Here is a 25,199-nt window from a genome sequence, read left to right as displayed (position 1 = left end):
CAGTTATTACTGTTAAAAAGTACGAAGGAAGAGGTTTGTCACGGGTATCGTTCTCTATATCGTCCCATAAGGATTAAAAAGATATACCTACAGGAATTATTTTTCCTGTTTATGTTCTCTGGCTGCAGGAGATTTGTCAGGTTGTCACATGTCAATGAAAAATTTTCAGTTTTTAAATTTATTTGTAATATTTTATCAATTTTTTCCCATAGGAACAACCAACAGCACAGAGTGTGACACCTAACACCATGATGGAGATGGTTGTCACGAGTCCACAAGACAGTTGACATTGCATATCTTTATAAGAGAATAAATTCAAGCAGAGTCAGGTACCTGAATCTTTAGGCTTACTTTACACATTGAAATCCATTAAGGACACAGTTTTTTAGGGATTCAAACAGGCCTCCAGGAGAGCCGCTCAGCCTTGCAGCAAATTTTTTCCCAGTGGCCACTTGCAGCCTGGACAGCATGTTCCCCCTGGGCCACCATTATAAAAGCGACGTCTGCAAAACTGTTAATAGGACACCTTGAACTGCAAACAACATTTTGTGTTTAGTAGACAGGACAGTGAAAGGGGGGAGAGAAGGGGTCAGCAAAGGGCCACAGGTTGGAATTGAACCCATGGCCACTGCAGCCAGGACAAGGCCTTTGTACAGGGGGTGTCCGCTCTACTAAGTGAGCTAGTGGGTGCCCCCTATTCTAAATTTTCAAGGTATGCTGGTTTTATATATGTAAAATTTTCCTCTTCGGGAAGAAACACTACTGCGCACATTCAGTGGGCTGTATACCACGTCAGTCAACCCTGAAGCTAGAAAACTTTTTTCGCCTATGCTCCAGCCAAGCTACTTCATTCAAATAAATAGGCACCATCTTGGTGTCTGTTATCCAGTTATTGTTAAAATCTGTGGATTCAAATGAAAGTAAAAAGTGTGACAACCAACCCCGCTCTCCCCTAACAGAGAGTGCAACAAGATAAGAAGGTTTGGAAATTACATTTGAAAGCTGTAAGTGATGTATAAGACGCTAGAATCTGGAAAGTCTTTATTGTCATTGTATAGGAATACAACGAAATTAGCTGATGTACTCCAACAAGACACAGGACATTCAGTGAGGATAAAAATGCAATAAATAAATACATATAAAAGTAATTAAAGTGCAGCAAAGCAAACAGATAAAATAAATAAAACAATATGCTGGCAGACAGAATGGATGGACAAATATGCACATGATTTTCGCATTGTGTAAACAGCTCTGCAAACATTAGTTTTATGTTCAAAAGTCACGTGGTAGAAGCGAGAAACAACTTTACACTTAAATAACCTTACCATTTGTAACCTGGAGTGACGTCACTTTTCTTGTGCTGTTTTCAGACATCTTTTGGAAGTATTTAAAACTTTGAATGTTGTGTAAATTGTTAATAGTTTTCTTTCAAAAACATGGGAAAAAAGCAAAGAAATGTCTCAAAAATTAAAAAAAAAAATAGAAAATTATTTTAAAAAAATAGGGGAAAAGGAAAAAAACTATATTTTCAATTATTTTTACATTTTAAAATTATGTTACAAAATTATTAAGCACTTCTCTCTCTCTCTCTCTCTCTCTCTCTCTCTCTTTTTTTTTTTTTTTTACTAATTTCTTGCTAGGATTTCGGGTCGTTTATTTTTTGCATTGCTTATTGCCTTCTTTCCATTTTTTCTGTCTTTATTTGCAAAGTGTCACCTCGCTTCTCTTGAAAAAGAAAACCGGAGCGAATCCAAGGCAGCGCGCTCATTCGTTCACGCTTTTATTTTGGCAGCCACAACCGGAAACGATGCGTGTAATCGCAGATGACGTGACAGTCGCGGTTTGGCACATTCTCTCGCAGTCAGTCAAAGCAGCGGGCAGAAAGCAGCGGACAACCAGTGACACGGATTACGGAATATACAGTGGACATTATAAGACATTTCTCCCGCCGCCGTGCGTCCAGCCTGCGTATAAAGGTGAGCCGGCCATGTTCTCCTCCACACACTCAACTCCTCAAACAGAATGGAGGTTTATTGCGTTATCTTGTGGCGGGAGGGGGCGGCGGTGGTGGCTGGGGAAGAGAGGGGGCATCCATTCTGTCTTTTGTGCTGGAGCAGATTGGGCATTGGTCAGAGGAGCTGTGATACGAGGTGGGATAAAGTGTGCTGCCGGGCTTCATTTTGTTCTGTCGACACCAAGATGTCTCTTGCTGTGAACTGCTCGTTGATAACCAGTAAACCAGGGGGGGACCGGGGCGGTGAGAGCTCGCGGGCTCCTTCACATTAGCCCGATAACGTTACGTGCCTTCTTTGCGTGGTGCTGAATAGCGCGAGCGTGTCCCCGAACCCCGTTTACAAATCAATCATTTTAAACTTAATCCTCTTGAATAGCGTACATATACTCCACTTGAATCGTGTAAAAGACATTTAAATTAAAGCTGAACATCCCGTGCTTAATTCGGCGTACACTCACTGCACCAAATATAAATTAAACTTCTGTAAAACCCTCCCAACTGGGTCTCATAAGTTGAAATGTCAGAGCTGGGTTGTTCACAACAGCATACTTACATGTAGAAAAAGGTTTGAAATAATATGACATGTGTGCCGAGAAGTGAGGCTGCATTCATGTAGCTGCCAGAAGTGATTTTGACATGTCTATCTCCTCAATTAAGATCAGAAAATGTATTAGGACTGTGGGTTGTCTCCTGGGTGTGATTTTCTCCAGGCCTGCTCAATAACACACAATTTCAGCTACAGCTATGGATGAGGTGTTTTGGCAGTTTCACACCTGAAGGGAAATAACATCTGCACCCATATCTACTGCTCTGTCTGCAACTTTTACTTTCAGTGTCCTCATCCTGACAACTGGAAACACACCATTTTCCACACAATAACTGCTTCCCCCTGAGAGGAATCCATTCACCAGAGCGTGTTGGTGTTGTAACCTTTGAAACGCTGCCCCTCTGTATCATCCTAACCCATATAATCCCCCAATTATCCCTCATATCAGCTCACCAACAAATGCAGTTAATTACATCAGATAGCCTGTGTGCAGTGGCTGTTTGTCAAATGTCAGGCGCCGAGTCAGCTCGCCAAAGCCTGTGTCGTGTTTATTGCACAATCTGTCTTTACTTCTGCCCAATTTGATATTCATTTCCAGCTCAGCAGCATGCAGCAAAAATGCCCTCACACTCCTTCATCTGTATCATACATTTTTCATACCGGATCTGGGGAATGTAAATAGAGGCATTCACCTTGACGTTCACACACACACACACACACACACACACATATACAGAGTGATGGAGGAATTGGATTTAGTGAACATGACCTTGTAGGTGTCTTTTATTATTGAGACTCCAGGCTTGGGAACAACAGGCGTTCAACATGAGCGATTCTGAGGATGAGTGGTGAAAGATCTGTGGTCTGTATTTAACTTTTTATCCTCTGTGGCTCCAAATGTGGCTCTGTAGGAGGTAATTCAATAACCCCTCTGGAGGAGGAGTGACCTCAGTGAGGCTGCAATTACCGATTATTGTCATTATCGATTAGAAATCAGGGTAAAATGTTGTGAAAAAGTCAAATTAATCCATCCACAGGTTTTCAAAAGTCATTATTTCTTTTAAAAATAAGAGAAGACTTATAATTAAGGTTTTTAGTTTAAATTAGTTTTGAACAAAAGTAAGAAAGACTATGACCTTCATCATGTTAACGAACAAGCGTTGCCACAGTTGTTATTTTCTTGATCACATTTTATTCAAGCTTTAAAATATTTAACTGGTAAATTAACACATTCATTCTGCCAAAAGGAGAAATACGTCTCTGTAAAGCAAGGCAGGCTGTGAGTCCCTTTGTTCACATTCATGGTACACTGTCTGCATTCTGCAGAACTTCTTTACTGCAACCTTCTTTGAGAACCTCTTTTGCCTGCAGCGTTCCTATAAACAAAACAATAATGCACCTCCATGCATTTAAAAAAGTATTTGACGGCTCCATTTTGTGAGAATCGTCTGCTTTTCCTTGGTTTTCTCTAAAGCAGGGGTGTCGAACGTACAGTTCACAGGCCAGAACCAGCCCACTGGATGACTCTGCATGCCAAATATTGATGCACTCCTGACGGATGAGAGGTTTAAGGTTTCAGAGGGAAGTTTAACAGTGAGTACTTTATGTAAAATGCTGCGTCAGAGGCTTTTCACCCTCATCAGAATACATTTATCTAAAAAATATTGTGGTCGTATTTAAAGATATTGAGCATTGTGTGAAATATTGTCAATCAGCAGCATCAGTAGCCCAAAAATCTGTATCAGACGTGCATCTTAAAGCAATGTTGGTACAAAGGCATTGCCGAAACTATAGATTTGTGATGCCAGCATTACTACACAGGAGTGGAAATGTATAGATAAATGAACATGTAATGACAGCGAGTAGTAGAAAAACTGAGACATATTGTTTAAAACTGTACTTATTTTCTGAAGTGATCTCAGGCTGTTTGTCTGCTTTGTAAACAGATGAAGGTTGTCAGAGTGTGCTTTTACTTCTTCACACTTAAAGACAGTGAAACATTTGAAGGTGTTATTATTTATAGGTTATTATCCAATGGTTTTACAGGTCTGGCCCATTTGAGATAAAATCAAAATGCGTTTCACACCCCTGCTCTGTTGTGAGTGTCTTTATTGGTCAGACAAACCAAACAAAGCGAAGACGACACAGTTTATGATGTTTACTGGAGCAAACAATTAATCACTCAATCAAGAAAATAAGCAGCAGTTTAATTTGTTGTGACAGTAATTAATAGTTGCAGCTCTCAATGTAATGAATGCCTTTTCTTCTTTTTCAAAAACACGATCTAAAGAATGATGGAATTATTACTAGATATGGGCAAAAATATGAAAGTTTGATTTGACATTTGATTCCTGACTGCATAATGTTGCAAATGAAGTTGGTGATAATCTAAACCAGGGGTGTCACATACAGCCTGATTTGATCACAAGTAGGCCGGACCAGTAAAACCACTGCATAATTATCTATAAAAAACAAACACCTCTAAATGTTTCCCTTTGTTTTAGTGTGAAGAAGGACATTCTGAAAATGTCCCCCCAACCATTTACAAAACAGACGATGAGATGTCTTCAGAAAAATAAGTGTCACTGTCACTACATGTGCATTTTTACAGACACTTAGATTCCTGTGTAGTAATGCTGGCATCACCACACCAAACTAAAGTGGAAGCTGCTGATTAATAATGATTTGCACAGTGTTCAGTGTCTGTAAATATGACTGCAGTCATTGTTATGTCAGAGAATTGTATTGTGGTCCTCTGAAGCAGCATTTTACCCAACACAGGCTTCTAATTTGTCCTGGCTCCTCTTTGCTTTCACAAGTGCATCAATTTTAGGTGTGCAAAGTCACCCAGTGGACTGGATTGGACGCTTGACGCCCCTAAATGAAACAATGATGGACAGAAATTTCTTTGACAGCAACGCTGACAATTGATTAAGTGTGTTTTGGAGGAGTGCTTTCCCTCTGTGTTTGAGAGCAGACAGTAGAGAGATGACAGGAAATGAGGGGAGAGAGATGAAAAATGACACTCAGTGAAGGTCTGCGGCTGGTGTCCAAGCAGGGACATTACAGCTCGTGCCAAAACTCTCTGTAGCCAGCGTCTCAAATGTGAGGATTTGTTGCTTTTCTCTGTTTTATCTCCTTGTTGACTGAATATCATTTGGGGTTTGGATAGTTTGATGTGCAAATCTGGACATTTGAAGATGTCTCAGGGAAATTGTGACAAGCATTTAATGTTCATAAATTAAGCATGAAAGTTAATTTGACCTTGCAAGTAGCAGTTTTGCAAAACAGTTTAAATTTAAGGTCCACTTCCATCAGCAGATTGACTTTACTCAGTGTTCAAGAAGTGTCATTGTGTGTTCAGTATGCGTAACACTGCATGTGTGTGTGTGAACGCAGTGTCAGCATGTCCAGTGAGGTGCAGCCGAGGCCGGACGACAGCCCCAACACCAGTGGGGGAAGCTCGGACGCCGAGCAGAGGGAGGCGGCTCCACCGGAGCAGCCGGGCCCCGAGCAGCGGGACCAGGCCCAGCCCAAGAAGAAGGAGGCCAAAATCTCCAGCAAGACTGCTGCCAAGCTCTCCACCAGCGCCAAGAGGTAGATCTGCTGCACTGCTTCTCTTTTACTTTGTGAGCCGCGCTGCCCTGATGGCTCTGTTCAGCCGTTCGAGTGGTCATCTGTCACTCGCTTATGTTGTTGATTTATTTCTCCATCTTTGGTGCTCGGTGCTCACTGCTGTGTTGTGTTCTGGTTTTGTCAGGAGATCATCTGTCAGTCAGAGCAGTGCAGGCTGTAATTTTCCGTGGACGAGGCTCAGGCAGCGCTGAAATGATTACTTGATTAATTGTTCAACGGAAAATTAACAATTCAAATGCGGTATATTGTTGAAGTCATTTATCAGGCTGAAACACCGAACACTCTCTGGCTCCAGCGACTCAGATTCGTGGATTTACTGCTTCTTTCTTTGTATCAGAGTAAAATGAATATTTTTGTGTTTTGAACTATCGGTCAGACAAAACAAGACATTTGAAAATGTCACATTGAGCTCGGTAAAATTCACAGCAGGGATGTTTGTCATGTATTGTCACTGGTTACAGCGCTAATGAGGTTTGATTTTTCTTGGTGACATTATTTTCTTTGTGCACTCAGCCACTGACTTGTATGTAATTTTTAACAAAACACAGGACCTGACATCATTAATTCTGCACAGACCAGATTTTTAAATGTTTTTTTTTGTGTGTGTACTTTGAACACCACAAGACAATCAGAGAGAAGGCAGACGTCTCCAGCAATTGGCAACACACATCAAATCAACCTAGATTGATAGACAGCAGAACAGGTTAGAGAAAAAATTGTATATTTGATTTTGGGATCTGTCCCTTTAAAGGTTGTTGTAGGCTTAAACACATAAATTCAGCCACTTAAAACACACCCCTGACATTTTTGCCCTGTCCCCTCATGTAACACAGCACTGATTCAGTTTAAGTCAGTTCATGGCAGGTCAGCGTTGCACGTTGTCGGGTAATGGCACGGGACAGTGGCGGTTTTTATCTGATTGGGCAATAAGCAGTGAGCTTGGCACGCTGACACCAGAGCTGTTGAGAGAGACGTTGTTATTCTCCACTCTGTGACACTTATTGGCAGCTGCTGTGACAATAGGTGGTAGATGAACAAGCCTGTGAGAAGTGCTGGGAGCAATGTCGATCAAATAAAAGCACACAATTCAACTTCTCTTTATTTCAAATTGTACAAGTGCATGGAGTGAATTGTAATCAAACCTTAAAGGGTGGGCAGAGACACTTGAGTGCAGCCAAAGGACCACCTGCGCTGTAGGTGCCCAGTTGCACTATTAAGTGCTTCAGCAGAATGCAGGATTTATTCAGTCTGTGACCCAAGTGTTGCTGAAAGCTTGGTGATGTTTGGTCTGCTCATGCTCTTGGTTGCTAACTGGACAGTAAGTAAATGTCCAAGTGTCCAAGTCACATGTAAAGGGACAGAAATGGTTGTGTAAAGAAAGAAAAAGATTGCTTGAGAGCGAAATTCAAACCCTGGTACTTGTCTCATCTCCACATGGGTGAGGTGTGAATGTCGGATTTTTGGTTTTGGAGAGAAATGAAGAGAGTGATGTGTTTGGTAGCAAAAACATGTGTTGGACGGTATTTTTGTGATGGCACCACTCACTTGCATTGTCAGGATGTAGCCAAGTCTGGTAACTACCGTCTCTTTTACCCTTTTCCACCAAAATTAGAGCATGTACAGCCCGTCTCCCTCTGCACAAAACCCCCACAAACACCCACTAATATCTGGCTTTTGTATTTAATAGGAAAGATTACAATCGGCATTCACTCCCAGGACTAATGTCTCAGCAGTAGTCATGGATATTTATCAGCTCCAGCTCAGATCGGCTTCAGTCGGAAGTGATGGAAGTATGACGCCGGTTGGACATGCTAATTTTAGCTCTGTAGCCAGTGCGAAACAACGACTGGCTGCCACAAAATTTTGTCAGTCTCCTTCCAAGCAGCGCTCCGGCATCGTTCAAAATTTAGCCGGCAATGACTTTGAGAGAGAGACTGGATTAAGCAGTCTATTGCCAATTTTTCAGCGTTTAAAAGAAGAAAAAACAACAGGAAACACGCTAAAAATAGGCGATACAATGCTTTCCCATTGCCAGTAGACCAGAGCCACGTACAAGGCTTTGCAGAAGAAGTGTTTGCCTTTCTGTTTTTTTACAGCTGTGTCACATTCAGTGTCACAAATACTCTGGAGAACAGGTTTATAAACAGTAAAAAGCAGCATAGAGGACAGTGAAACTGTCACAATGGTTACTTCCTTCTTATATCTGTTACTTATTCAGTCTCTCTGCCAAACTCAGACTAAATTTTGATCGATGTTTGCGCTCTACTCAGATGGAGACAGACAATTTGTGGCAGCACGTGAATACATCGCGCCAGAAAAAGGGCAAAAAGTAGCACCTATATTTCCATCGCTGCCGATTAGAGCCAATTGGAGATGGAGCCGTTTGTCCTGGGAATGAATGCTAACACTTTCCCATTAAAGACAAAAGCCAGATGTTAGTGGGTGTCAGTGGGTTTTTTGTCCAGTGGGAAAGGGGCCTCTGTTTCTTAACTCCCTGGGATCTGCAGGACTGCTTAATGAAAGCCTCTGCATTTGCTCTTGTAACAACTCTGCACCAGATACGTCCTGGGAAAAGAATGGTGCAGCCCCGGCAGACTGTTTGAAATAAATACAGCAATGACTTCTTATCACCAGAGATGGCTGCAACATAAAAAATAAGGACCTGGAGGGTTACCACTTTATAGGAAGGTTGACAGGCACAGTGTTATTTAGTTGCTTTTCAGTGCCAGTTCCTGTAATAAATCACTGGCTGCTCCACACACAAGCCAAAGCTGGTGTTTTCCATCATAAAAAAAACTAGGCTCAGATGATATTGACTTATTTGCATTTGTCGAGGCATGCAGAATGTAATAGTTTACTGCCTGCAGTGACCCGAGGGATTATGAAACGCAATGAGCTGTGGAACATTAGAGAAAGCAAGTGTTTGGTTAAAGAGGCCATGCACGAGCATGAGGAACTCGCAGCATAATCACTGCTTTTCCCCTTTGGATTCCACGGCCTTGTTCACTGCACCACTCTCCCTAACAGGTCCCCAGCTTCAGCCGTCAAAATGTGCCACCTCAGGAAATACTGCAGATAAAATTACACAGCACGCACTCAAGCTGAGAACGACTCCATAACTGTGGAGATTGTATTACAGGCTCCTTTGCAAATATATGTCTTTTTTTCCTCCTTCCCCGAGTGAGTCGTGTGCAGTCGCTTCCTCACCGAGGAGAGTTTAAAGGAAATCCCCCTCTGGATACTCTTAGTTATGTTGTGTATCATCAACCAACCTATGATGTACGCTCCAGTCCACGAGCTCTTTTATGAGGAAGTGTTGTAATTGACATCTTTGTAGCTGTGCTCCTTCCGCTGGCCTTGTATTCTTCACTTAGTCTTTTTATTTTCACATTTCCAACAACCACACACAAGGAAGTTGCAGCAGCTTGTACTACAGTTGTGGTTTTCTTGTACACAAGACAACATATATTTCAAACACAGTACACCAGTTGAATCATCATGCCAACCTTGTACCAACCCAGCGATGGCCTTTGAAGTGAGATTAGTTTTTTTTTTTTTTTTTTGCTTCAGCAGGGCTCAACAGTAATCATTGCCAGATTGACATTGGCAACCATTTTGAGAAATTGGCAACCCATTCTTGGCCCTTGATTGCCATTTTGTAACATGTTAAAAACAGCATAACATGAACACATTTTTGTAGATTCAGATTTATTTACTCTGGACCACAACTCAGGGTGTGGAGTACGAACAAAAAACAAGACAGCAACACAAAGATAAACAACTACAGTAGACCACTAGAACAAACTGGAGCATTTAAAGAGGGATAGATGAAAACACCTTATGAAACACCTAGTTAACATTATTGTCCTTGGTTTGTCTGTCTGCAAAAATAATTAAACATTAAACACAGACGAGTGGTTTACAAAGTGTTTTGGCTGGTACACCTTCCAATTATCTGCAATATTTGTAATGTTTTTACAGTCAAACAAAATGTGATCTTAATCTCCCAGGCAGTTTATTACATAATTTAAAAAACCTTCCTCTCTAAACCTTTATATCCTCCTGTTATTTTAAGAATTCTGCTATGAGAAACACTCATAGCTTGGACATTGCTCCTATTTTTGCAAATAACACGACAATTAATATTTGTAGCTAGGGACGCACAATAGTATCAGCACGTGATCGGCTGATACTGGCTTTAAAATGATCTATCGGAACTGACCGCCATGCTTTTTCTTATTTTGCGCTTATTACAAATATTGAAAAGTAGGCTATTTCATGTCTCCATCTGCTGGTGGGCCATCACGATTAGAGTATGTATGCATAATATGATGTTAATTCCATGACAGGAGAGACTTGATGATCGCTAAAATTAGGTGGGAGAAAATGATGTATTGATATCTGTATCGGTTGTCATTCAAATGAGTTGTTGCATATTGTCATTACGGATATTGGCAAAAAACATCCGACATCGTGTGTCCGTATTTGTTGCATTTCAAAATTGCTGCTACAGTCTGAACTGGAACTAGACAACGCTGTACGTGACAATACGGCAAGGGCTCTTGTGAATTTTCATCTGTAGTCCCAGGGCAGTAAACAGAGAATAATTTCTCTGCTGAAAGACACTATTCTATAAAAAACGCAATTATGAAATAGAACATATTTGTGACACAACGGCTTCAGCATAACAACAGCAACAACAATACAACTACAACACTAAGGGCGCATTCACACCAGGATTGTCTGGGTGACTCAGTTCGATTGGGCGGGGAATGCCGAAAAATTTCACACCTTGGTTCGGTTCACTTTCACACTGCACTTTTTAAAGCAGGCCAAACTGCCTGGACAACGTCACGCAGTTACAACAGCTGCTCAATTGGGGGCGGTATTTCCTGAAATGACCACTGACCAGAAAAAAAAAAAGGCACGAGGAAGAAGAAAACCCGGCTCATCGAAAATGGAAATCAATCACCTTCAGCTGGCTTGGTCACCACAAAAACACTAGACACCAAAATGCACGGCGCTCTACATCACTTCCTCTCTTTAGCCCCTTTTACACTGCCAGATTTTCGGCAAATGTTTTGCCAACAAGGAATTAGCGAGCAGCTAGTAGCAAGAGGGAAACGCAAACCTGACAGACACTGTAAAGATGAGCAACTGAGGAGACAAAGAATTGTGCGCCCTCCTTGTCCTCGCAAATGAAGAGGCCATTAATCGTCAAGTAACAGGGACGGTGAAGGACGGGCCACCTTATGAGAGAATCGCCGAAGGACTGACCAGCCGTGGCTTCCCTCCCATGTCACTGTTTACATCACATGCTGAGCTACACGTTTCGTTACTTGCTCACGCCCCCCATTGCCCCGAAAAAGGCGCATTCTGTATAAACAAAAGTAGGCAGGCGGCATTTTGCTGCACTCCCCGATTTTGTTTTTATACTGCCAATGCTGAAAAAAGACTGATTGGGCTTTCCTGCAAATTTGCACAATTCCTGTTTAAAAAGGGCTATTGGTTCACTTTCTCTCTTTGGTCTGTTTGCATTTCCCACTGTAAGTGAACCGCACCAGGGTTCACTTGCAAATGAACCAAGAACCCCAGTTTTCAATTGGACCAGGGTTCGCTTGTTTGTTCGGATAAGCGTTCACACCACTCCAAATGAACCGAACTATCCGTGGAAGCGGACCAGGGTTTGTTTAAAGCGGATCATATAGCGCAGTGTGAATGCGTCCTTAATTAACTTCATTCTACCTCATGTTGGGGAAACAGTGGATTGTATGATGAACTTTAAAGCAAATTGTTTAGTGATTTAGGTTTGAGACTTTAGCCATGATAATAACACTGGATTTACAGAAACAGGACACTGTTTCCCTCAAAAATAACACAACATTATCTGTAATCCCCCGACCCTTCCACTGTGCAGATATATCACATACAGTGGATTCTCTCCAGGGTTCAGTAAAGCAGCAGTTTAACATGTCTGATAAAGGACTCTTTTCTAAAGCAGCAAAGGAGTTGTAGTGTAATATAAATGAGCCTCACGTTGCTTTGCAGTGTGACTATTACAAATCCATTCACTGCCATGTTGATGCTGAATCAGTGGATCATGTCAGCATCGACTGTTTGTCTTTCTTCTCCCGCTCTCTCGCAACAGCAAATTATTTTTATGTCCCAGCTAACAAACAGCTGAGTGAACAGACAGCATGATCAATAAGAATAGTCAATTGTTTTTGTTTGTGGTGTTTTTATGGCATCCCTGAACATTTTGAGTTATAGCACATAAAAACAAGATGCAAAAGGAATGGAAAAGGAGAATTAATGGGATCTTTTTGTTTCTCAATATAGAAAATGCAGCGTTTGAGGTTGCCTCATTGGGAGTTTAAATTTGGCAAGTTGTATTCCAGAGTCCACGTATTACAGTTGGTGTACCCTTTTTATTTGGGACAGCATTCTTGCTGACACCACTAGCTCAGCCAGATCTGATGATCAGGCTTCAACGTAACTGTGCACCATCCCCAGACAAACCAATTTGGCAGCAACAAATATTAGATTCAATCTCTAAGGCCAAAGTTTATCTTTAAAAAGAATTGTATCTTATTTTTCAAAAGTGCTATAAAGACATCAGTGCCAGCAGTAAATTACCAAAGTATCTGCCGAGATAAGACATTGACCTTATGGGGTGACTGTCTGCTCCCACTAGTTGGTCCTTCCTGGAAACGTTGCAGTAAATGTTCCAGTGGGCATTACTTGAAAAAATATACCTCATTTTAAGACTAAATGTGTCGGTGGCTCAGTTTTGAATTAATTCTTAAAGCTGTGTTTATACTCACACCAAACACAGTGTCACAGGCCTCTGCAGATGGCAGGTGAAGCTATAAGCATGCGCAGAGATTCCTATGTTCAACACGTTGTTTGTTGCAGTATGCTCTGACATGTCAGGGAGTGTACAAACAAAATATTCTGCGCCGTACCGTAATTATTACCGTGCTTTCCTCCAAGTCCAAATTATTTTATATTGCTGTGTCTCTAGGGGTCACCACTTTTTCCATCAACATTTTTTAGGTTTTACAGCCATCTCTTACGTTCTTCCACACCCTGCCCTAAAAGCCTCGTCTTTTTCCAGTGTGGTGTGCTTTTTCTTTCCAATGATTTTAGGACATTTACGGGCCTCCCTTGTGTAGTGGTTAGAGGTCCAGGGTCTAGGGTTCGAATCTTGCCGGGGTCGATGTCAGCAAAGGCATGTGGTCGCAAGAAGTTCCCACCGCCGAGTCAAACAGGATCAGATTCCTTAAGGTGGCTTCAGGAAGTGAGTAACTCCAGAATCTCAGACGAGTCCTCGACGGGAGGTTCCAGACGTAAAAGCGGATTATCTGATTGTCTCTTCAAGATATGTGTCAGGGTTAGAAATTAGCACCACCGGCCAAATGCTGGCTAACTGGCTGCTAGATTAGAATAACTAGCCGAAAAAAATGGTAATCTATCTTTCTACCATTTTTTCCCCCGGAGTTGGGGAGTTTTTCCTGATCCACTCCGAGGCAAATTGTGACTTGTGATATTGGGCTTTATAACTAAAATTGAATTGCATTATTGAGGTGCTGGTAGACTTTGAAATCCCAGCAGTCACAGTGGCAGGTGAACAGAAAGTTAATTTCCAATCCATGTGCATGACTAAGTGCTGTGGTGACTTTCTTAGTGTTCGCGCTTGTCATTTTCTGGTGTGTAAACCTCACTCTCGGTGAGCATCATGCTTAGGCAATCCAGCATAGACAAGAAGTGCTTAAAGTGCACAGAAAAAAAGGAAAATCAACCCCCTACAAATCCATGAGAGCTGGGCAAGCTCCATCTACTCATGAAGATCATGTCATATGATCGAAGCTCCAGAACAGATATTAAGAGGGCCCTGAGGTGAGATTGTTTACTCAGCTTGTAAATATCTCATCTAAAAAACACAATAACATTCACAGAATGCAAATGAAACCCGACAGTTTGGGGCTGGCTCAAGTAGATGCTGGAATAATTTTCACTCAATACTTTTCAATAGATTTCACTTTTTAAGCGATGTGATGATTTAAATTTTAAGCTAGCAGCTAATTCCTGCTGGGTTTAATTAGCTCCTCCACACAGCGCTTTCACATCAACACTGTGGAGGTCGGGCTCGGGCAGAAGGGATATGTTAATGTTGTTTTTTTTCCCAAAGCTGGTGTCAAAAGGAATTTCAGACTCGTGCTTTGAGACTGAAGAACTTCCACATTCACACAGACTACCTTCGCCTGTCGGAGGGGGCGACTGCCGACTGTGATTAACCCAAACATCTCTGCTTCTACTGTCAGTGTTAATGTGTTCAGCTGCCAGGTTCGTTTATCCAGTATATCTGGAGTATCAAGGAATTTAGAAGAATCCAAAGAGGGAAATTTAGGGAATAAAATGTGCTTTATTGTTGTAGTTTTCATGCGAAGAAATAAAAAGCACATTGATAAGAAACATTTTGAGTTGCTCCATCATTAGAGGTGGTGCTCTCGATGTGGAGACAATGACAGGCATTTATAAGTGACTGTGATTGTAAATTACAACACCTGGTTACTGGATCCTTGTTGGCAAATATGGTTATGTAATGGACACTTAACCAGGGAGAAATCGGACCTCTCTACAGGCTCTTCATTAAACCCCTTTTTATGTGCCCTGTGTGGAAACCCAACAGCTGAGGGCTGAGACAGGACTGTGATCAGCAGCAAAATGAATTATGTGATACGATTCCTTTATCCGACACAACCTTTTGACATCAATATCAATTCATGTGGTTTTAAAAAAAAAAAGGCAAATATTCAGCCGTGCGTCCTCGTGTTGATCTTGCGTGACTGCACTCATTCCTGTGTTCAATCACAGCGCTCAGGATCTCATTAGAAAATCAATGAGGTATTCAGTGTATACACTTACAGATTGATTTTACATGCAGGATTTATAAGACTGTCTGTTTTTGTGCATTTGAGGCTGATTATAACACCCATCTTCCTCTCGTTTCAGAATCCAGAAAGAGCTCGCAGAGATAACCTTGGACCCGCCGCCAAATTGCAGGTAGGAGCCTGTTGATTGTGTGTTTTCAAAGGGCTATTTGCGCCGACACCTGAGGCACTTTTGTGCGCGCGCCGGTGTGTGTGAGCCTGTGTGAGCTGTGTCAATGGATTGTGCCGGCTCAATGAGTCACATGAATAGCATAGGTAGATTATTGTGCCGTATTTGCACAAGTGTTTGCTCAGGCTGAAGCATAATGAATGGACCCTGTGCACAGTCTGTGGCATGGATCTGAGTCGGGGGGAAAATAAAAGAAATAAATATCTGTGCCATTAATCTGATCGGTGGTGTTTACCATTAAGATCACTGTAGCAACAGGCGTGTGTTTGCTCACACTCCCTGAGGGTGGGAAAGACACTCTGCTGTGGCTCGACTGGTTTATTTTTCTCAGAGCGTGGTGAAAGACAGAGGTACGCTCCTGCCAATCAAGATCTGAGTAAGAGCTTTCATTGTGTGGGGTTTTCATTGAGTCAGCACTTGGTATTCTTCTCAAAGTGATGACTGTTGGGAGCAGCGTGCGAGGGCGAAGGGGAAGGTGGAGGTGTGACCGTGCAGATTCTAACTGCGAGCAGTGCAGGCAGCAGGTCACTGAAGTCCAGGCATTTCCTGTAGGGCTGAGAGAGCAGGGGAAACTCAGTGATGCGTGGATGCTCGCTGGATTGCAGGCTGAAAAATGCTGGCCACAGCTGGGTTTAGTCACTCCAAATATTTTTACCCGATGCAGAAGCAGGCGTGCATCGATCCAGTGCACCAATCCTTCAACTCAGTGCTCTTTTATCTAAAACTAAAATGTAATTGTTGTAAATAGTTTATAAGATTGTGTTGTTAATAAATCAACTCCAGTTCTACTATTTCAAGACCTCAGGGCAGATACACCCTCATGTTTAACTGTGTTGCAATAATATTTTTTGCCCAAAACCCAATGGAGTCATTACAATAAGGAGTATAGTATACTATTGAATCAGTATAGTGAAAGATCATCTCTAAATTGAATTGATACACAGCCAAAACCTGAAGCCTGATTTGCAGTTTTAATAGGGCAAAGATTTTTAATTAAAGTCCCTGTGAAATGAAAAATGCATTTCCCCAGTACCAGTCCTGTATTCCTGTGTTAACTGATCGTTTATCTACGGTTCTTTGCCAGATATGTGGAAAAATAAGTGTCAACAGTTTGCTGTTGCTCTGTACTGCATTTAAGGGTGCATTCACACCAGGATAGTCCGGGGGACTGGGTTTGATTGGGCGGGGAATGCTGAATAATTTCACACCTTCATTTGGTTCTGTTAACTTTCAAACTGCACTTTTTAAAGCGGACCAATCTGCCTGGACAACGTCACGCAGTTACAACAGCTGCTGGTTTGGGGGCGGTATTGCCCCAAACGACCACTGACCAGGAAGAAAACAAGCATGAGGAAGAAGAAAACCCGGCTCATCAATTGGCCAGGACCAAAAACAGAAATCTATCCCCTTCAGTCGTGGACCTTGAGATATTGCTGTCGCAGGTTGTTTTTTTTTTTTACCTTGATGCGATACTCATCCGCTGACCGATTAAATCCGCGTGCCGGAATCTTCTCGCTAAACAAGACTGCTTCTCCCAGTTCGTGCATCCAAAATTCACTGAGCTCTACGTCACTTCCTCTCTTTGGTTCACTTCCTCTCTTTGGTTTGCTGAGTAGTCCGTTTGCATTTCCCACTGTAAGTGAACTGCACCAGGGTTGTCTTGCAAGTGAACTGAGACCCACAGTTTTCAAGCGGACCAGGGTTCGCTCGTTTGGTCAGAATGAGCGTTCACACCACACCAAACGAACCGAACTTTCCGTGGAAGCAGACCAGGGTTCGTTTAAAGTGGACCAAAGAGTGAAGGATTTGATTTAAACCCCTCTTGTAAGTGTAGACAGTTTAAATATTCAGTTTCACTGAGAAATACAGAGGATAATGACACTCTCACTGCCGTTTCACAGGGACTTAAACAGTCATCAATAGCCAATCAGATATTGTTCTGCCCTGCTTCACCAATTAGATCACGAATTTCATCAACAGTAATTCCACCTGCACAGTGTGAAATGGACTTGTATTAGGGATGACAACAATTTTGTGAAGACTGTAAGCGTACACCTCTCAGGTGAACAGCTGCATCCATTGATTTCATGGATTATCTGCAGATTTTTTCTCTCTTCAGTTTGAATATTTGACAAAAGCCACATGTTCAGCACCTGCTGGCTCACTGTGTTAACTCATCAAAAGGATGTTACATTTTGAAAGGCTTTAAAAAAGCAATTTCCCCTTTGAAAAGTTTGTATCTGCCGACAGCTACACAAATGGAGGTTGAGCCTCTCACCTGTCACAATAGAACAATTCCTCAAGCGTGCTTAATACAGAGTGCATTTTAGCAGCCGAGAAGTGACAGAAAATAACTTGTTTTTACGAAGGCGCTATCTGTCACAGTCGGAGAGATCTCCTCGGCGCGTCGCAGTCTGTTTGTCAGCTCTCCGATCTCAAAGACGAGGCTAATCTGGCTGAAGCAAGCTATTATGTTTCCTGACAAAGGGCCAAACAGCAGAGGGGGGAAAAGAAATTTCATGGGCAGACGTTTGTATAGAAAATGACATTTTTGTGTAAAGGGAGGCTTCCTTGAAGAATGTCCCGGCTGAAAGGAGCCCTCGTGACGAATGGATTGAGCTCGGCTGCAGTCGGGCGTCCTCAGTCATATGTAAAAAATTAGGCTCAGGCTGCTCAGGCGCATTTCAGCGGCAGGCGGAGATACAAGCCAGCGGAGAAACGGCGCTACTTGAAATGTAGATTTCTGTATTCATATGCCCCTCGGGGTATTTGCCTCATTCTAACAGCTCCCGATCCCCCCACAAGGCTGTCACATCCCCGGTGTTTGATTTACCCTACACGTCTCACCACAACAATCCCGATTCTGCCTGTTCTTTTGTACAACGAGTGAAGCACATTGCGAACATTAAAAACTTCTGCCCGATATGAATTCCCTTAAATCGTACTGTACCTCCTCGCGTGCGGCGGCTGTTTGAACAAAGGGCTCCACGTCTCCCCGGCCCTTTCTTCACCTACTAATTGATCTGACAGTGTTAAATAGGCAGTGCTCGCTGAAAGACATCAGATGTGAGGGGTTATGAACGGACGCTGTGATGCAGCTCATTACCCCACAGGCTTCAGCCCCCCCCCCCCCCCCCGCCCCGCCCCGCCAGAATAAAGCACAGCTCATGATCACAGCCGCTCCTACAAACATCCTCTGTGACTCATTTTTCTGCATTGCCTTCCTCAGTAGAAGCAATGGTTCTGTAATCCCTCTTGGGAGTGGAAGAAAAAACACCTTTAGCTTTCACTAAGACAGCGTGCCTTGTTTTAGAGATCATTTGGCTTCATTTTAAAAGGAATTAGCAGATTTTTTTTTGGAGCCATATGAGGAATATTTTTCATCCTTCTTTTTAATCATCTTTGTCACCCTGCCAGAGAGTAATTAATTGAATGTGACAAGCACTCTGGAAGGGTATGTAAATAGCCCCCACACCAGACACATTATATTAGCCCGGTGCTTGGTCGGCCTTCCTGGCTCTGTGTGTGTGTATGTGTGTGTTTTTCCATAATTACCATATCCTTTCATGATAGTCCTGGCAGCGTTTTGATAAGAATCCCCCATTGGCCGAGGAGAAACAATGTGTGGATTCCAAGGGGGGATTGGCCACGCTCACTCGCTGCCTCTCTGTCTCCCTCTCGTTTTCCTTCTTAATCCCAGAAACACTTTGTGTGTTCCAGAGGAATATCGGGAACGATCTTCAGAAATGAAAAAGCAATAAGGCAGAAGAAAGTGTTGCTGCAGAATGCGTTGAACGAGAGAAATGTAAATTCATCCATGGCTATCGGGTTGTAGATATGATTGACTCGAACACTACTCGGCTTTTATCGTCCGCCATGAAGCGCTGGTTCACATTCTCAAAGGACGACGATAGACTGGCGCAGGGATTACTTTTTTTTTTTTTGTGGGCCATTACAGAAGTTAACATCGTCCTGGTTACCTCAACAAAAAGCTGATTTTGTATTTTTTAATTGGATTTTGGATCATTACAGAAAACAAGCTCTGTGGCTAACAAAAATTTATGATTCTTACATGTTTTGTTCAGCAAGATAATCACGCATGGACACCACTTTTATTGTTTTTTAAGCGTAAGTGCTATCGCGAGAAGTAAAAAGCTAACATTAGGCTTTGAACAAACAACACCACCATTACATGACTTTAGTGTCACCACTACAACAAGGCTGTAAACCCGTGTTCAGCGTGATGATGTTCTATAGTCTCATTTAGCCACTTGTTAGCAACTGTATTTTTTAAGTCACATAAAAGTTCAAAATTCAAAAGAGGCATAATTAATAACATAATGTTGTGTAACAAAACATGAAAATCTCATAAGCAGCGTCCAAATTTGATACCTTCAAAGTGGGTAAGTAAGTAAATCCCAGAAGGCCATCCACCACACTAGCAGGTAAATGTTTGTGCCAAAATAGTCATGTAATAAAAAACTACGCTGAGAGTCTCTTCCGTGTTTTGGCGAGATTTATTGGCGCATTGCCCTGCTGCTTCTCTGCTGTCAACATCACAGTTTGACGTACACACGCACACTACAAATGTTTTTTGTGTGTAGTGCGGCAAAACTGTCTGTCTCAATCACACCTGCCCCTTGAAGCGTTTTCATTTTCTTTTATCATGGTTAAAAACTTAAGAAGTTCTTATGTTCACCAGTTGTAAAAATGTGTAGCCAAAATAACACCAAATAAGAATAATGTTTTAACATTTCATCCACTAAAATGTGCGTCATACATCATGTGTATAATTTTGCCGAACCTTAATAACGGTGGCTAGTCTTGAGTCCCCCTCGCTAGGCTAGCTATGGATCCCAAATCCAGAAAGGGAAACGTCTTGGAGGAAAATAGAGAATTTAATAGGGTATTGACAGGTTTGTTTGCTTTTACTGCTAACGCTGCCCACTGCAGAGGCGCCACCTTGTGGTAAAATATATTAATGATTCCTCATTTAGACGTATTAATAATGTTGATTGGCTAATTTAGACTTGATAGGCTGTGTTGTCGTCATATAAAGCTCAAATATGTTTTACAGCTCCAGTTATTTTGGTCAAAAATGGCTCTTTGAAAGTCACTTGCCACTGCTCTGCTGCTCACGACCATTAGGCTAATGTGACGCCAAGGGTTATGAGTTGCGCCCGTACTTATGAAGATAACGCAATAAAAACATGGAGGCTCTGCAGTCTGAACCAAGACGGCAAACTCTTTGTTGCCCTGACATTTTCACTGCATCACTGCTTATTAATTCTGCTTAGTCATTTTGCACCAGCCTCTTCTTTAAATTTGTGTTCCTCATAATACCTTATTGTGACTGTGAAATGCACTGGAACTAATATAGATTTAACAAAGAGGCAAGATATGATTTTAGCAGGTAAAAATATGCTTGGCCAGTGGATTTTTTTCCACCAGTGCCCATATAAAAAATATTAAATTCAGACAGCGCTGTTAACCACAGACCTTATCTGAGGTATCTAACCAAAAACCTATTTAAAAAAAAACACTGACTTCAAGAGGGAACCAGAAGTGCTAAAATGCGAACTCATTTCCACATTTTAGTGCTCATTCCTGCACCACTCTGTAGTGAAACCACCTTGTATAGGCTGCAGTGTGTGCTGCACTGAATGGGAACTTGGGTGACGTGGTAATGCACGAGTGGGAGGTGACGGGGGTGCAACGAGTCACTCTGGCCTTGTGTGCAAGAAACAAAGCACTGTATTATTTTCTGCGTCAGTGACATCACTGATGTTAGTAAACATGCAATGGCAAGTCAAATGTCAGTCAGCAAAGAGGAGATAAGATCAACTGAACATTGTTGCATCCATTATATGAAGATGAGTCCCTTGACGCTCTGTTTGCCAAAAGCTGGAGCCTGTCCCATTGTGGCAGTGTTTTTTTTTAAACATGATGGTTATCAGAAGCATGTGATATGTAAATTGTTATGTGGTGAAGGAAGGGTCACAAGAAAAAAAACAGTATTTGTAGATTTAAGTCCCTGATGGTTGATATTTTGTGTCGGTGAATTTGTTCATTTTTGTCCAACAGTCCCATCTGGTCACTGCAGCACATGGGAAAGTACTGGACATGTCCACTGTTTCCCTGGTCTTGGTCGTGCCAGCTGGACAGAGGAAAGTAGTGTGACTCTGAGTCAAGAGTCACCGCTTTCTCTTCCAGGATTAACAGACGATTCTTGTTTTAATAAAAGGCAGAGAAGATGTTTTATTGGTGCTGGTGAGGTGTACAGTGTTCCTAGCAGTGGCTCTGCTCATACATCTCATAACTTTATGTTTTGTGAGAAGCATCGGTCTCTCAGCAGCTGTTAGAGTTATGAGAACTGTAATGCATCAAAGTCATAAAGAGGAGCTCCATTTCAACGTCACGTATAAAGACTTCCAGTCCACGCTGCCACAAAACAAAATTTAAAGATGTCAGTAAAATGCTCGATATGAATTACATTCCCCTCGTTTTGCCCCCAGTGGTCGCTCAGTGATTGACAGAGGGAAAATTAGTGGAGGATGTTATTGACTCCTGAGCTGTGTTGCCTGTCAGCTCCTTTCCAGCCATAATAAATATAAAATAAATATGAACAGCGCTCCTACTACAGAGATGACAAATCCAAAAGCCAACAAAGTTTTCATGTCAGAATCAATGGAAACACATTTGATCCAACGACTGTGAGACGTCTTCTGCCAAGATTATTGTTAAAGCGGGGACTTAATGGATTAAGTGGCATTTTTAGCCACTAGTGGGACTTAAATTGGCGATTTGGAATCACTTATAACATGATATAAGGCAGGGCACTGTTTAAACAGAGTGCTGAAAACATAATCCAGTCAGAAAGTCTGACACAAGGGATACACCAACTCCAACTCCCAGAAATCAGGGCGTCTGTCCAAACCAAGTGCAGTCCAATACCACTTCTCTTTACTCTCCAGATTTAAATTCACCAAATCCCTATGTGGAAGGTAATATGATGCTGTAACTGGAGACGTTTATACATCAACATCCTTGTAGCAGACACACTGTTGTGTTCAGTGTGTCCAACACGTACAGCAGAATGATTACTGGTGTCGTGTACAGATACAGCAGCTGTGAACAGAGTCTGTGCTGCACTCACTGTCCTCCATGTGTCCAAAACACAGCTGAGGCGAAAGGCAGTGTTCACTTTCATTACACGTCTGCAGCTTCTCATTTCAATTTTGTTTCCTGGCTCATACTAAACATGATCTGCCACAATGTGGTGTCTGCTGTCTCCAGCTGCTTTGACCTCAGGACCAAAGTTCTACATGTATGTCTGTCTTGCAAAACACACTGTGTCTGTCTGAAATCCCCCAATGTATCATGCAAGGTATGTAAGATCCACTAATATAAGACTCATGATGCCAGAAATTTTGTCGTTTTGCCAATACCAGTGAAATTCCTCGATTCTCGATACCCAATTTGATGCCATGTTAAAGAAACATTGAGTAAAGAGTACTACAGACGCAATCACACTGCTGGCATTTGTAGTGTAGCGTAAATACGCAGTGTTTCCATTGCTATAAAAATACACAGACCTTAGGACAAAACACTTTTTGACGAGTTGAGGTGGAGCTGTCTCTGCAGCTGCTCTTTTCACCGTCTTCCACATGTTGTTGTTGTTCGTCCTTGCTGGTAGGTGTTCTTCTTTTTCTTTTGGCATTCAGCAACAGATTAGAACATGTGTAGGTGTACACGGTTCCCCGTTAGGTCCGTCAGAATTTCAAACGAGTACCATCATGTCTTGGAACCATTGTATTGGTTCTCCTGCAGGGCTCAATAATAGGGATTGGCCCGAATGCCCTAGGCAAGAATAACGCCACGTCCGGCCAGTAAGTGGCAAAAAAAAGAATTAAGCATTTTCTTTCCCATTGCTGATGATGGAAGTAGCTCAGGGGTGAGGCATCTTGCCTTCTTCCCATCTTTGTTGAAAGTTGTGAATGCGCAGTACGGTACAGACCAGGCACTTGTGAGAAAATGGTGGTGCGTAAAAACCAAGTTTATGCACGGAAGTGCAAACTAAGCATTTTAATTATCCTGGAAACAGGAGTGAAGTTGAGTGGTGTTAGAGGATGAGGGTGAAACTCCAACTATGTATTGAACAGTTCGCTGCAAGTTTGACAGCAAGGTGGATAAAACTGGCACATATGCACCTCATTCCTAGCCCCCATGATGCCTTGCGTGGCTTCTGGTGCTAAACCAGAACTGGCGTTTTCCAATGGTAACGCTGTGCTGGAACACACCACCTGTTACATCTCTGATGTAATAACATATTTACCTCTATTGTCTCTGACTGCCATCTCAAAGCATTGGTCGTCTTCCTTTAACGATTAGCTTGCTGTGCTGTGTTAACGTATTGATAAATTTGAGTTCGAGCTATCTGACAGTAAACATCTACTCCTTCTAAAAGATCTTGTATGATTCCTCATGACACTAATTTGTTCAGTGAACATTTAACATAATACTATATTAATTTTAGCTCCATGTGAAGTGAATAAACGTGATGTTTCCCAGCTAACGCTCCACACATACACCTTAACAACTGCTGATGGAATAAATCAGTTCTACTGAGTGAAACGTGACGCTGACTTTAGCAGCAGACTTCAAAGGTTTTTATCAGTCCCAAGATCTAGGACTAAGTGTTATGGGGACAGGAGTTTCTCTATCGCTGCCCCAAAATTGTGGAATTCTCTTCCTCCTCCCATCCAGTTCTCCCCAACCACTGAGACTTTTAAAAGTCATTTAAAAACTTACCTGGATTCTGCCGCCTTTGATTGTGCCTAAGCCAACCACCCCAAGTTTGTGCCTTTATTGTGCTTTTATTACTACTTATTGCACCTTATTCTAATTGTACTATTATCTTTGATTGTAGTATTCTTTTTCTCTTATTTGTTCTCTTCTTTTGCTTTTTGTTTTCCTCTGTATGATGTTGAGCACTTTGGCTCAACGGTGTTGTGTGTAAAGTGCTATATAAATAAAGTTGAGTTCAGTTGAGTTCACTAATAACAATAATAGAATGAAGTTAGATAAATAACTTTAGGTATTCATATGATATGAAAGAAGTGTGGCAAATCAGTAACACGGTCTGAGCCCAGATGACCAATAAACACAATTCAAGATATGCTGCTGAGTTTATTTTATAGCAGGCAATCTCTAATGTTGGTTGAGAATGATGTCAGACAGAGAAATACAGGGAGATCATGTGCTGACGGTGAGTGACAGACCTGTCATTCCAGGTGTCATTCTCCTCCACAAATTCTGATTTAATACGTCTCCGCTCTCCAAACTCGTTTGGTTTTATTATTTATCACGTCATTCCAATCATATCAAAATGTAGTGGATGCATTTGAGTAGGGTGTTCAGGAAAATACCGAACGAACCACATCTCATATTTAATCAGCAAGGGAAAGTGCATTTCCTCTCTCTGTCTGGAAGTCGCACCCGTAATCATTCCTACAGTAGCGCCCTCAGGAATAAGGTGGATATGCTTTATTTTATAACCACTAATAAATAAAACAATTTGTGTAGGAGTCAAAAATTGACTTTGACGCACTTTCCACTTACCATTAACGTTAAACCTTTTCGTGAAATCTCCATCAGTCAGAATATTGACAAATGTCTGAGAGACCAGAATTTGTCTTGACTAGCCAGTATTTACCTATCAAGTCTTTTTTTCTGACATTTGACAGCACTGCAGCGTCAGTCCCTTTCCTCTGGAATGTGGGGGTGAGGTTGAAGTGGTCCTGTGAAGCGATCTGGCCCTGCAGCATCTCAGCGAGCTCCTGTAGCTATAGTGGTCTTCTCAGATAAATGGGAGGAGGT

At 42.0% G+C, this 25,199-nt stretch overlaps 1 protein-coding gene across 1 annotated transcript in view; it reads left to right on the top strand.

The window, feature by feature from the left end:
• Positions 1–1,836: 1,836 nt before the first annotated feature.
• Positions 1,837–25,199, top strand: part of LOC117263970 (ubiquitin-conjugating enzyme E2 E2-like) — a 91,951-nt gene continuing 68,588 nt past the window's right edge. The window contains exons 1-3 of the mRNA XM_033637715.2: positions 1,837–1,976; positions 5,961–6,158; positions 15,213–15,263. Of these exons, the coding sequence (XP_033493606.1) occupies positions 5,968–6,158; positions 15,213–15,263 (242 nt within the window). The 5' untranslated portion in view covers positions 1,837–1,976; positions 5,961–5,967. The remainder of the gene's footprint in view (positions 1,977–5,960; positions 6,159–15,212; positions 15,264–25,199) is intronic.

This window comes from Epinephelus lanceolatus, chromosome 16 (assembly GCF_041903045.1).
Source record: "Epinephelus lanceolatus isolate andai-2023 chromosome 16, ASM4190304v1, whole genome shotgun sequence".
Classification (NCBI taxonomy): Eukaryota; Metazoa; Chordata; class Actinopteri; order Perciformes; family Serranidae; genus Epinephelus; species Epinephelus lanceolatus.
The sequence above is the reverse complement of the archived record's forward strand: the minus strand, read 5'-3'. Positions and strand labels throughout refer to the sequence as shown.